Source organism: Zootoca vivipara, chromosome 1, assembly GCF_963506605.1.
Source record: "Zootoca vivipara chromosome 1, rZooViv1.1, whole genome shotgun sequence".
NCBI lineage: Eukaryota > Metazoa > Chordata > Lepidosauria > Squamata > Lacertidae > Zootoca > Zootoca vivipara.
This window is the reverse complement of record NC_083276.1, coordinates 40,796,926-40,810,703: the sequence shown is the minus strand read 5'-3', so window position 1 is coordinate 40,810,703 and position 13,778 is coordinate 40,796,926. Positions and strand designations below refer to the sequence as shown.

At 41.3% G+C, this 13,778-nt stretch overlaps 1 protein-coding gene across 4 annotated transcripts in view; it reads left to right on the top strand.

The window, feature by feature from the left end:
* The window catches only part of FSIP1 (fibrous sheath interacting protein 1), a 74,244-nt gene that overhangs the window by 24,491 nt on the left and 35,975 nt on the right, over positions 1–13,778 (top strand). For 3 of the 4 annotated variants that reach the window (XM_060273323.1, XM_060273310.1, XM_035110887.2), the window contains one exon: positions 5,501–5,635. The exons of the other annotated variant lie outside the window; for it this stretch is intronic. In XM_060273323.1, the coding sequence (XP_060129306.1) occupies positions 5,501–5,635 (135 nt within the window). The remainder of the gene's footprint in view (positions 1–5,500; positions 5,636–13,778) is intronic. 4 annotated transcript variants of the gene reach the window in all.

Sequence of the window (13,778 nt, the reverse complement as noted above, 5' to 3'; positions counted from 1 at the left end):
TGAAACCCATCCCTTTGTTAACAGAGACTGGGTACACCAGGAAACGTTATTTATTGGTAATAATAATAATAACAGTAATAATTTATTATTTATACCCCACCCATCTGGCTGAGTCTCCCCAGCCACTCTGGGCGGCTCCCTGCTGAATATTAAAACAATACAGCATTAAGTATTAAAAGCTTCCCTGTTATGGTTTATATCTAAATGTATTTTTTAACAACAACATTAAAACATCCTGAATGTGTGACTAATCATTGCTTTCAGATGCCATCATGCTACATTTGACTTGAGGGCAGTTGAGCTAAACCTTTTGGCATGACATTTGGCTCTCAGAAAAACTGCCATTACTGGCATTGCCACATGGTTTGCATTACAGTAGTAGATGTTAGATGTTAACAAGCAGATTAAAATAAGGATTTAAAAGGAACTACATAGAGCTAATGCCAGCTCTGTGCAACCAGACAGCTATCTGTAAGTCTGAGCTTTTCCACATGATAAAATGGGTGTCCCAACTGCATTTAACAATTAGTGTGCTACTCTCACAGGCTTGTATCTTGTGCCAGAAGAGTGATATCACGTCTGTGAGTAATGGGTTGGAGGGAGAGTGGTGGCGGGAATAGGCACAATGCTGTCCACAATTTATTTTATAGGGTCTGGATCAGGCATCCCCAAACTGCGGCCCTCCAGATGTTTTGGCCTACAACTCCCATGATCCCTAGCTAACAGGACCAGTGGTCAGGGATGATGGGAACTGTAGGCCAAAACATCTGGAGGGCCGAAGTTTGGGGATGCCTGGCCTGGATGAATAGTGGATCTCCACAACCTGAAAATAAATAAAATATTTAAGCAAATGTTTCTGAAATGGCTGTTCAATGCATGATAAGCCTTGCTGCTCTTGGAACTTAAAAAGACACTGGCTGAGCCTTCCAATTTGGGCTTGCACAGTAGAGGTATACACAGCCATTATAGAATTTAAAACAGTGTTTTAATACTCTACAATAGTGTGAGCATGGCGAGGAAGCTGTGAGTCTTTAATTACATCCCATAGGTGCCTATGGCACTTGTGTAATCACAATTTGCACCATAATTACTATAACAGTAGTTACATTTTCCCAGATAAAATATAGTGCAACCAAAGCTTAGAAAATGTGACATCTATCAAACAGAAGAACAAGCTCAAAAATATTGGGTAACAGATTAGGGTTGTTTTTTTCCTCCTTGTGTTCTCTGTCCAGTTTTATTTTCCATTACAGTATGGTATCCTTAAACGAAATCCCAGATGTCTGCAAACGAGTTGTTGTTGTTTAGTCGTGTCTGATTCTTCGTGACCCCATGGACCATAGCACACCACTCACTCCTGTCTTCCACTGCCTCCCGCACCTTGGTCAAACTCATGTTTGTGGCTACAAGAACACTGTCCAACCATCTCATCCTCTGTCGTCCCCTTCTCCTTGTGGCCTCAATCTTTCCAAACATCAGGGTCTTTTCCAGGGAATCTTCTCTTCTCATGAGGTGGCCAAAGTATTGGAGCCTCAGCTTCAGGATCTGTCCTTCCAGTGAGCACTCAGGGCTCCTTAAGAGTGAATAGGCAAACAAGAGTAGCCATGCACATTTCCATGGGAGTAAGCTCAACTGAATCCAGTTAAGACTTAATTCTTACTAGGCTTGCATAGGATCAGGTTTTGCAGAAGTACTTTTGAGGGCAGAATTTTACTTGGATCAAAAGGTGTCTAGTTTGAACAGAAAGACACTTCTGCTTGCTGAAGGGGACATGCTATTTTTGGCAACTCTCTCCATCTACAGATGACATCCTACATTCCACTCCATTTCTGAGGCTCCTCCAGTCTTTAGGCTTGGCTTTTGGCGGAACAGAGGTGCTGTAGTGGTGGTAGCAGGAGAGCTTCATTCCATGATGAGAACATCATCTGCAGTTCTTAGGATGTAGGCCATTATATATACTTTTATTTTTAGCAGGAGGCATTTGCAGGGCTGACTGATTAGTTAGATAAGCAAGTACGGTATTTGTTTTGACAAAGGAATGGTGGCTCCCTAGAGGTTTGTGAAAAGCAGTGACCTCACTGGCATATCTGTTGACAGAGCCTTTACTTGTGCTACAGAGAAAAGTCTACCAACGGCTTCTATTTTGTTGTTCATTAAATCTAGCCACTTTTAATTCCAGTTGATATTTTGGCTTAACATGCACTATATTTTGGGGAAGAAGTTTGCTTTATGTCGTAAGTATGTGGCTTTAATTAAAATCTGGACGGTTTTATTTTGGCAATTTTTAAAAAGACATCTAGTTTCTTATGTGTAGCCAAATATAACTTTTTGATCATTCATATTTGCCAAATATTAACTCAGTTGCTTTAGGCTCAGTAAGTAAGTGATGTCATAGCAGCAAGTGAGGAGGGTGGAAAAAATGAAGCTTGACTTTGTAGAAACTTTCATTCCAGTGGTGAATAATACTATCCTTTGTCTCTTCTTCCTGTTTCCATTCCTGATAATCTAACAGATAAAAATAAGTTGATTTTCTCATATAATATATTGAAAAGATTTAAATTAAATTGGTGGTTTGTATGCAGCATGCAGTACAGATGATATTAAATGCAGGAATGCTCATAGTAGTTGAAAGCCCATTGTTAAAAGTAAACCTTTGTTTAGTGCAGAGGTTTTCAACCTTTTTGGGTCCATGGCTCCCTTGACCAACTACATTATTTCTGCTACACCCCTGTGGGACTCAGGAGCACAGTTATTTCACCCCTTGCCTGCAGAGCCAGCAGCCCCATACCCCTTTTCAAACACCCTCCCTTGTGGAGTGTTCCATCGGCCTCCTCTCCTCTCCCCTCTCATTGGGAGTCCTCCAAGCAGCCACAGCTGCCGCCCCTGGTTTCTGCCCTATCCTCCTGCCCCAAAGAGAAATGGCTCCTCACACTGCCCCACAGGGGCCTGGGAAGCACGCTGTGGCCAGCCCCAGAGGCACCATTCGCCTGTGTAACTTGTAGCTGGGGTTGCTGCAACAAACAGCTTTGGGAGGCTGAGATGTGATAGGCAGGGCCGTCTCAAGCATGTCGGGTGCCCTGGCGCCGTGATGTGGAGATTGCTCCGGCGCCCCCGCCCTAGTGGGCGGGCACCGTGCATAGCACGGCGCCCCCCTGCCGGCCTGGCGCCCTGGCGCCCCGCATCACCCAGCCTACCCCTAGAGCCGGCCCTGGTGATAGGGCATCAGAGTAGGGAGGGAAGGAAAAAGGGACAGAGGCCAGTATTGTCTGTGGCACCCCTGAGCATCATTCAAGGCACCCCAGGGTGCCATGGCACACTGGTTTAAATCCACTAGTACAGTGTATTAAACAGTATTCTGTAGTAAATGACCAGCAGTTGGAGTGCCTTATCTGATGGAGCAGCCAAGTAATTTTGTTGTTCCCACAGGGGGGCACTGACAATAAATATTATCTTAATATGTTATATTCATTAGTAATTTTTGTTACTCTTTCAGATAATCTAACATGCCTACAGACAGCTTTAATTGTCAGAGAATTGCTACATGGAAGATATTACATGTGGGGATTTTAGCTGTTTAACATACAGTGTATCAACTGTAGCATGATTAATCCTGCCTGCTTGTACAGTATATCATTATGGGTACACATGCTATGGGGAGCCTTGGTTACAGAAAGATTCCCGTCCTAAAGTGTTTTCAGTTCAGAAATGTCATAACATTTCTGTTTCTCCTCTGGAAAATAGTGAAAAGGAACAATTCCTGAATTTATATTCTGGCTGACAAATTCTGCTTTTCAGTATGCAAAGCCTATGAAGAGCCTAGGTCAGGGGTGTCAAACTCAAATTCATCGGGGGCCGCACCAGCAGTTTGGTCACCCTCAAAGGGCCGGTTGTATCTATAGGACTATGTGTCCACTCTTTATTATCATAAATTATTGTCACTGCATTCAATTATTACTGTTTTTTGTAATAATGTAAGTAATAACTAGCTCTGAAAGCAGAAACATAGTCAGAATAATGGCAAGTAGATATTCAAATGTACAATTATTGTACAATTTATTGAAAAATGATTTTTGGTAACTGCACTGGGTGGTGGAGGCTCGCTAGGGTTTCATGCAGGACCTTTGCAGAGCTACTAGTACCTGGAGATGCTGGGGTCCTTCCATGCAGGACAGGTGTTCTGCCAGTGAGCCACCACCCTTCACCAAAGGGACTGGCTGAGGTTGACTCACTGGAGCTGCTCTCCTGGTTCCAGGGTTTAAGGGCCAGAAGTATAAAGCAGCATCCTATGTTTCTGAGGAGAGGGAGAGGGAGGGGAGGAAGGAAGGAAGGAAGAAAAGAGGGAGTGGGAGGGAGAGAGGAAGGAAGGAAGGAAGGAAGGAAGGAAGGAAGGAAGGAAGGAAGAAAAGAGGGAGTGGGAGGGAGGGAGGAAGGAAAGAGGGGAGAGAAAGAAGAGTAGGAAATAAGGAAGGGAATAAAGAAGGAAAGAAAAAGAAAGAGGGAGAGAAGAGGGAAAGGGAGAAAGAAGGAAGGAAGTAGAGGGAAAGAAAGAATAAGAATGAGGGAGAGGAAGAGGAAGAAAGATGGGAAGGACGGACGGACGGACGGAAGGAAGGAAGGAAGAAAGAAAGAAAAGAGGGAGCAGGAGGGAGAGAGGAAGGAAAGAGGTGAGAGAAAGAAGAGTAGGAAAGAAGGAATAAAGAAGGAAAGAAAAAGAAAGAGGGAGAGAAGACAGAGATAAAGAAGGAGGGAAGGAGAGGGAAAGAAAGAATAAGAACGAGAGAGAGGAAGAAAGAAAGGGAAGGGGGGGTCGCCGCCTTGATTCAGGGCCAGAAAAGAGCACGAAGGGACCCGACCCCCCCGACCCCAGCTGTTTGTCGGCGCTTTGTCGGCGCGGCGCTTCAGCAGCAAGGTCCCGCTGCTGGGTCCCGCTGGCTGGGGCGCTCGGCGGGCCACATGACGAGGTCTGGCGGGCCGGATTTGGCCCCCGGGCCTTGTGTTTGACACCCATGGCCTAGGTGTAGATAGAAGTGTCTATTGGTGATCTATTGGGGTATGATAAGAGTCCACAAGAGTTCCCACCCCCTTCTTCAGATATGTTAAATTTAAGGATCACAACTAGAGAAGCACTATCATGTGGGGTATTATTATCTAAGGATGGAAACAGGGTTCACATTCCCTATCTTTCTGAAGGTCTTGTTTCTAGCTATATTTGGAGTTTCACCATAGGTGAAATTTACCTTTGTAAATTTTCCCTTTTACAGAAATACATAGCACAACTCATTTGTTTGAGCCCAGCTGCCTATGTTTTATTGAACATATTATTCAGCTCAGCAGTCACTACTGCAATCTACTGTTGATGATATCCTATAATCTGTTTGATACAGATTAATCTGTAAGCGACATTTAGCATGGAGGGGGCCCTAGTAGATTGGTCTAGATGGTCTCCCTTTCTTTTTCAGCTTTACATGTCAATGACTCCATTATTATTTGCTTCTGTTAGGAATCTTTGGCTTATGCAAATAGAAAGCTGGAAACAATTCCAGGTGAAAAGGTTTTAAGAGACACTAAAGAAGAACGAGATCAGCATAACCGGCTTAAGGAGATTGACCAGCAGCTGAAAAACCTGGAAGGGACTGTAAGTCTTCTAAAGTTTCCTCATTTGCTACAGTCAGTAGATACCAAGAATAAGAAGAGAATGACAAAAGGTTTTGTTTTGTGTTCTTGGTAATATTATTCTGTGTTACAAAAATAGATAAATTACAGTGATGCTTCTCAATTATAATATCTGTATGAAGCTCAAGTGCTTTCTCACTGCATATATAAACTTGTGGGATTTTACATACTTGCGTTATGTTAATATAAAATGAGGGCAGGTTGAATTATATTATACCATGAAGTCTAATGCTAAAAGACAACTTTCCAAATAAACAGAGAAATCATCCCCTCTATTTCCCTTGTTCATGGTGTGCTGATGCTGACGTAGCCAAAATGGCACCACCCACCCACAAGAGGCAGGCTCAGGGGAACCCCAAGTTTTGCAGAAGTACAAATAAAAACAAAATATGGGCCAATAAAGAGGAAAATAAAAAGAGGCCAAAAAGCCACCTCGAAAGCCACCTCCCATCAGATGTCAAAGAGAAAAACAGCTACCAGATTTTTAGAAGACATCTGAAGGCAGCCCTGTTTAGGGAGGCTTTTAATGGCCCACCCCTCGCTTTTGCCCGAGCAGGAAGAAGCAGACCGCGCTACGGAGCGGGTTGTCGGCGCAACATTGGGGTGTCTCCACAATGGCGGTCGCGCCGCGGCGGCCGTCGTCGATGGAGGGTGGGGAGGGGCTGGGGGCGCTGCCACCCGCCAGGGTGCTTCCCGGGGCGCTCAGCCCCCATCGCCCCTCCCTTGCTACGCGCCTGTGTCTCCCTTCCATAGTATGTTTAACAATGGTGTAGTATTGCACCTGCATTGTGTGCTTCATTTAAACATTTCTTGAAGCACTAAAAGAGAAGAGGCTAATAAAACCTTCCCCTACACACATGTGCAAATTTGATTTCTTTACTACTCCAGAAGTCAGTTTTAATTTAGTTCAAATAATTTCTGACAAATTACCTTTTCGTATTCCTAGTAAGTACATGTTATGATCTATATGAACTTGGTTCCTCTTCTGACGCAGTATTTCCCTCCCGCAACTCATGCTTTTGCCTAGAACAATTCCTGTGAAGGCACAGATGCAGAAAATAGGTTGGAGCTGAAAATCCATGTGGATATTATACCAAAAAAATATATGATTCAACACACAGAGTTCTCAAGAAGAGCTAATCCGGGAATGTTGTAAATATGATGGAAACATATTTCAAATGCTTTCTTGTTAGTAGTTCCACCATGTATCTGATGAAATAGTCTATGAAAGCATAGGTTTTAATAAAAAATAAGACTTGTAACATGCTACAAGACTTTTTACTTGCAGGCCCCAAGACTAAGATGCCTTTTCACTTAAATGACTGTCCTTGTCAATGGAATGATGGTGTTAAAATAACTTACGTCAGTTTTATAGCTTCAGTTTAATAAGTTAAAGAAAATAAACCCAGTCTACAACATCCATTTGCCTTTTGGTCACTGACCCTTGCTATTTATGGGAATAAAAGTCTGGACAGTGATCTGCAGTTTGGTGGCTGGGTCTACAATAAGCAATGACTTTGGAATGCAGTGGGCTACTGGTTCATTAAAATACAATGAATGTTAACAGGTCAGTTCCGAGGTCTGATTAGTACAAAACATTTCATTGGAATCTGCTATGGTATATACCCCCTCTTGTGCATACCAGACATTTTTTCTATCTTAAGAGGATGCCCACAAGACCTTACAGGGGCAGAAACTATTCTTCACTTATTAAATGGTAAATGAATAAGCCACCTGTACTAATGCATAACCCATAGTCAGGTTGGCATTTATTTGTATCATGAGAAAAGGGGATAAATTGCAGGATTAACCAGATGGAAAGTCAGTCGCAACCTGTAGGGCTCTAATGCATATCCACCAAACAGTGCACAGATGAAAATGCTTGTAAAAACCATTTCTCATTTGGCCTGGTTTTCACCTTCTGATCAGCTCTGTAATTGTTACTGAAGGTTTGATTCCTTTCCCCGTATGCTGTATTAATTTATTTTTAGCTTTAATGCTTTTTTTATGCAGCTAATATGGTGTTTGATCTTTATATTAAATAAGTGCTACAAAAACATACGGTAATTGTTCTAAAACTTACCGTATTATCAGCAGTTCAGAATGACCTGATGAATGCACAAAAATGTGTGCTAATATGATTAAGTATGTCCCATCTTATTATAATAATGCAACCTATTTAATAGTATTCAAACAGAACACCTTTGGGGTTGTTTCCCCCCCCTTCTTTATATTGGTTATGGCTTTATTTTTCTACATAGATAGAAACAAGATGCATCCACTATCCACTCCGATATGTAACTTCTAGAGATAATGGTGAGGGGGTTTAACCCTGAAGATTGGCAGGAATAGTGATTTTGCAAGGACAGTTACTGGAAAATAATGTCTCTTTCTGATAAACAGAGACAGAATACATGGAAGTGCAGGATACGGTGGCAGAATCCATTGCTTAGATCTGGGGTGGACAAGCAATTGGTCCAGAGGGACACATGCAGCAATAGATGGTGGGTCAGGGGCTTAAAATATAATTGGCTTCTAAGGGCTTGTTGCTGAACATGGTTGAAAAGGAATTCCCTTACAAAGAATGTCTTAAAAAATTTAAATACTGAAAATACTCTGGAAATTTTAACAAATAATTTAATTGGGTCACTCAGGTCAGCTAAATTGTAATCCCAAATGGCTGAACTGGTCCATGGGGCTGTGCTTGCAAGATTAAGTACACCAACTGAAACCAGCCCTGCACTATTTATTTTAAGAAATGTTATTAATAGCATCATCAAAAAAAACCTAAGTGGTATACCCAAACATAAAATAATTATCAATAAAATACAGAAGAAACCAACAGAGTTTTAAAAAACAAGTGTATATGACTGAATTATGTATCTGGGTAGGCTTGCTAAAATAAAGTTTTTTTGCAGGTGCCTAAAATTGCATAATAAAGGTGCCTGCTTAATGTTAAAGATTGGGAGTTCCAAAGCACAGCTGCTGCCAAAGATCAATTCTTCACAGATGTGAAGCAAACATTTTATGGCAGATTGAAGGAGGCAAATTGGCACATATGATGCAAGGCGATCCCTCAAGTAAACTTGTGCAAAGCTGTTAAGGGTTTATATATTACTAGTATAACACACTGAACCAGTAACAAATAGGCAGCCAGTGCTGATCTCACTCCTGTCAGTAATCATGCTACCTAATTCTACTACACAAATGGCACTACTAAGATATTCTAACAGTGAAATCCTATCAAGAAGAAAGTTACACTATATTAACTATATTTTCGTGTGCTTATCTTGTATTTTTTATTCTGTGAACAGATCGGATGAAGGGCAGTGTACAAATTGAAAAAAAGAAAAATATTCAGTGGGGGTTACTCGCAAGTAAGTGTAAGGAAGGAACACCAAGCCTAAGGCTGTCAGAGCCTTCATAGACTCCTTAAGTCCAAACCACACCTCAAGCTATTCAGAAAGCAAGAAATACTCAAGTAAATGCAGAACAGTTAACTCAAAGGAAGTCTAGCCACTGTTATACACACATGTGGGACACACTATGCAGTGCATACTGGTGCACATGCAGGTAACAGCCACAACTGACAATAGATGTGATACAGCAAACACACAGTAAGCAGCAAACACTCCCTTTCCCTATCCTGGTGTAACTTACCCAATGCTAACCATCACCTCTGATGTGCTGCAGCCACCTTTCAGCACCAAGCAGCTGCATCAGCACCAGCAGCTCTGCACAGCTTCAACTTCCCCAGCTGCCCAAAGCCTGAAAGCAACCCCATTGTGGCCCGCTAGTCCGCTAACTGCAGCAGCACCACATCCAGGCCAGGCTGGAAAGCTGAGATGCCTCTCCTGCTGTCTGCCACTTGCAGCAGCTTCAGGCCTGAGGCGAGCTCCAAAGCGTCCCCAAACTGAGTTGGTAGCAATGTCACCACACTGCTAAACCAGCTGCAATGGCCTCAAGCCCCGAGTGCAGCCTGAAAGCTGTGCTGCCATTGCTACCAACTCAGTTTGGGGACGGTGGGTGGGAGAAAGAGAGGGAGAAAAGGCACAGCTGGGGCTATTTAAATTATAACTCTTGTGAAGCTGATGCTTCCTTGCCAAACATGCCATGCCTCACAGCCGAGGCAGTTTCCCACCACCCAGTTGACAGTCACTGAGCATTCCAGACATCATTGTGGGTTTTACATGGTGCTTTTATTTGGAGAGTTAACAGCCTTCCTGTAAATTTGTTGTTTTGTGGTAGTTAGAAGGCTATCTATCCGTTAATGAAGCTCTTCATTACGTCATTGGGAATAATAACAATGATTATACCATTCTTCAATTGTAATTTTGCTCTTTCCAGCTAGCCTAATAGACTATGCAATGTATCTCTTTTGCCTCATATGTTATTGGCCAATGCAGGCTAACAGCATAATGCCTGAATTGTGGTCGTTGTTCCACAGCCAACCTAGTAGTTTGAAAGCAAGTAGATAAATAGGTACCACTGTGGTGGGAAGGTAAACAGCGTTTCCATGCGCTCTGCAACTTGTCACGGTCCTCCGTGTGCCAGAAACGGTTTAGTCATGTTGGCCACATGACCCGGAAAGCTGTCTGTGGACAAACACCGGCTCCCTCGGTCTGAAGCAAAATTAGGGCTGCACCCCATAGTCGTCTTTGACTGGACTTAACTGTCTAGGGCTCCTTTACCTTTTACCTGATCCGCATCAGCAGGTATGCACAGACCTTTTCTTTTCGGTTGATTCTTAGCAGTAGCATCTGCCATAAGACCACAACATGTTTTGTACCTTTAATTTCTAAATTTATTATTTGGTATTTCTGCATTCCAGGACCTAACCCTTTCTCACAACTATTTTCTTAACTTAAAATACAAATTTAATCATTTTTTTGGTGACTTAGTGAAGACACTGTAGAGTTTCTTATGATGGACATGAATATGCCAGAGCTGGGAGGATGAGTTGCGTGAGTCATCCCATGTGTTTTTAGTAAGAAAGCTGTGATAAACAAGAATTGCTTATGTAAGTCTGTACTGTGTTTTCTTTTTATGTAGAACCCAGAACCATGTGAGAATAAAACTGGTGGCACATTGCTCCTGGAATTAATTATTAGGATGAAAACCAAACATTCCACACATACCTTTTTGCCACAAACATCATGCATCAGGGGAAAAGAAAAGTTAACTTCTGAGCAATTATTTTATTCAGATGCTTTGAAGCTACTTACAGTCATCATATTCTATATGTTGGCCCACTTCAGACATATGAAAATTAAAACATTATTTGTTTAGTACATTGACTAGGCAGAAGTTCACACTTCCACCCTAACTTTTGTATATGAAGATACAATTTATAAAGGCTTCATTCTTTGTTAGGAGTAAACAGCAATTTGTGTGAACTTGGCAAGTAATTTATTTAGTTATCCATTGTTTAACACCCAATATATCAACCCAGGAAATATCCTGACTTAGTGAGCAAACCACTGTTTGTCAAGTTCAGGTGCAGCCAATTGTGGTTTGTTCCTAAAGAGGAATTGAAGCTTTAAATCTTTTCCTCTCAAGTAAAGTGGAGGGGAAAGCTATAATTTGTTGTTCTTTAACTGGGCCGTTGACTTTTTTTCTTTCGGTATCATTGATGAAGATATGCAATAGATGTTCAGCAAGTAACATCCCCCACCCCATGAAATTGGTATTGAAACTAAAACATTCAGTGTCCATGTTAGTCTGTCTTTGGCTTTTTAACAGGCAGAAACAATCTCCACATAGAGGAAGTTGAGGCACTGGTCCCTCTTTTCTACTATGCACCCAAAGTAATGTTGTACAAGGAAGATGCTGTTATTTTTCCTCTACCTCCTCCACAAAGCACGGGGCAGGGAAGAATGCAAATCAGATTTTTATTCAGTGGAGGGATGCATGCTCTGTAAATGTCTGAACAGAGCCTTTATGCTGCAGTGCACAAAAATAGGTTCTTTCAACCTGGTAGGTCAGTTAAATTGGATTGATTTCTAGAACTCTTACCCCTTCCCCTTTATTAATTGGGTTCTGAGCCTGAAACTGGTGCGTCCTAAGCAGGCTCCCAAAAGAATTTTGAACAGACTCAATTTATCATGCAAAGCTGAGACAATTACATTCCTTGGGATTCCAGGCATTAATTTCAAATATGTTTTAAAACATGTAGCTCCCACATTAGGCCGAACTTGAGCTATTCTTTTAACATTGTAAAATCCACAATTTTTGACCCTGCCGCCAGTAAATATGGTAGACCAAGGCTTCAGATCATCTCTAGCACTTATTAGCTCTGGTTTCTCAGAATATTATTATTATTTATTTATTTATTTATTTATTTATTTTATTACTTTATCAGTTGCTTTACTCATGGAAATAACTCAAAGCAACTTACAGACACAATCAGTAATCCGTTATTCAGATCTTTTTATTTGTATTTGCTGTGCCAAGACTCCTGGGGTTCTCCGTACTGATTCACATATAACAATACAGTATATTAGTTTGTTAATGATAACTACCTACATATTTATAACTCAGTAGTAGTATACTCAGCCTTAGGGATGGGCGAGCAGCCTTCTTCTTATCCTGAAAATTAACTGGACCATGTGAATGGTCCAATCAAACACTGAAACCCTTTGAGGATGCTCAGTTCCTCTCACTTTCCACTAGCCCATCTCATTTTATTACTCTCTAGTCAGATAATATTTATTGTGATGTTTTCACACAGTATTCATTTGAAACTCTGTTTGGATGTAGTTTTTAAATGCATGTGTAAATGAGCATCCTGGTTCACTTCAGTAGAGGGAAAACTCAGTGCACAACAAAGAAGCTCACCTTCATTTAAGTGAACGAGAAAGCCCTTGCTGTCAACAGTTAATTCCATCTCGGGGCTTCTGCAAGAATTATTAGATTGGGGGTGCTTTAAAAGCTGCTCTAAAAATACATAAATTAATGCATTTGTGTAAGTGACTTGCCACAGGTGCACAGAGGATAAAGTCACTGAGCAGGTTCTTTTGGTTAAGCCATAAATATTCACCATGTCCCATTCATCAACTAGATCGAATGCAAATACAAATCAATTGTTTCTAGCGATTTTTCTACTGCTTTTGTGGTGTGTGTACTCCGGTGTTCTGATGGTCAGATGGAGCTACCAGACCATAAAATCCAGCCAGCGAGAGAGTTGGAACTAAGGGGAACTCAAGGATTTATTAAGTGATGTGAAACTCTTGTTGTTTTGTGCATGTGTTACATAATTGCTGTATATCCAAGGCTGTTAAAATACCCTGCTAGTAATAACATGCACACCATTTTATAGCTGCAAGAGGAGATAAAAGAAGCTTCTTAGTCAGCACTTCAACAATATCACAGCACATGTCAGTTTTATTATTGTGGGGCCTTCAGTTTTGGCAGATGCACACTATTCTGGGTGTAGTGTTGTAATTACCATATAAATTAAGCAGTTAAATGAGGCTGGTACAGCCTTATCCCTTCTGCCACTAACCAGATTGCCAATACGGTGCTGTGAAACAGGCATAATTCAGGCTAATTATGTTTAGAAGGCCAGAATTTGAAATGCTGGACCTTTCTTTCCATTCAAACTGGTCAAAAGTAAATTGAAGCTGTTTAGCTGCAGTGCAAACAGAAGGATCATTATTTCTGCACAACACACTGTCCATAATAGCATTCCAAGAATGGGTTTAATCCGCCCAGGTTTAATTCATAGCTGCTAATTATATTTCAGCATACATTCTTATGCTTTAAACTATGTGTGTCTTTACTTTAGTGAATTGTAACTAGTTCTTAAACTGGGTAGGGGAGGGGGGACTTTTTTCTTTTTATTCTTAACAGGCTTTGTAATATTTGATGGGATTAAGCTTTTTGTTGTAGTTCAAGACACAATTGAGACTTATTTTTGTCTTCACCAGCAGAGTTTGATTAGAGCATTCTGAGCAAAACCAGAGTCAAATCAAACACATTTTGGATTTTAGGTTTCTAGTCTATACTATCTTGTGTAAAGGAAAATAAAGTGTATTGCATTTCAAACCATAAAACGTTAGAAATTTACAGCAAAAAAGTTGTATGTTCCACTTTAGTGCCTAGGA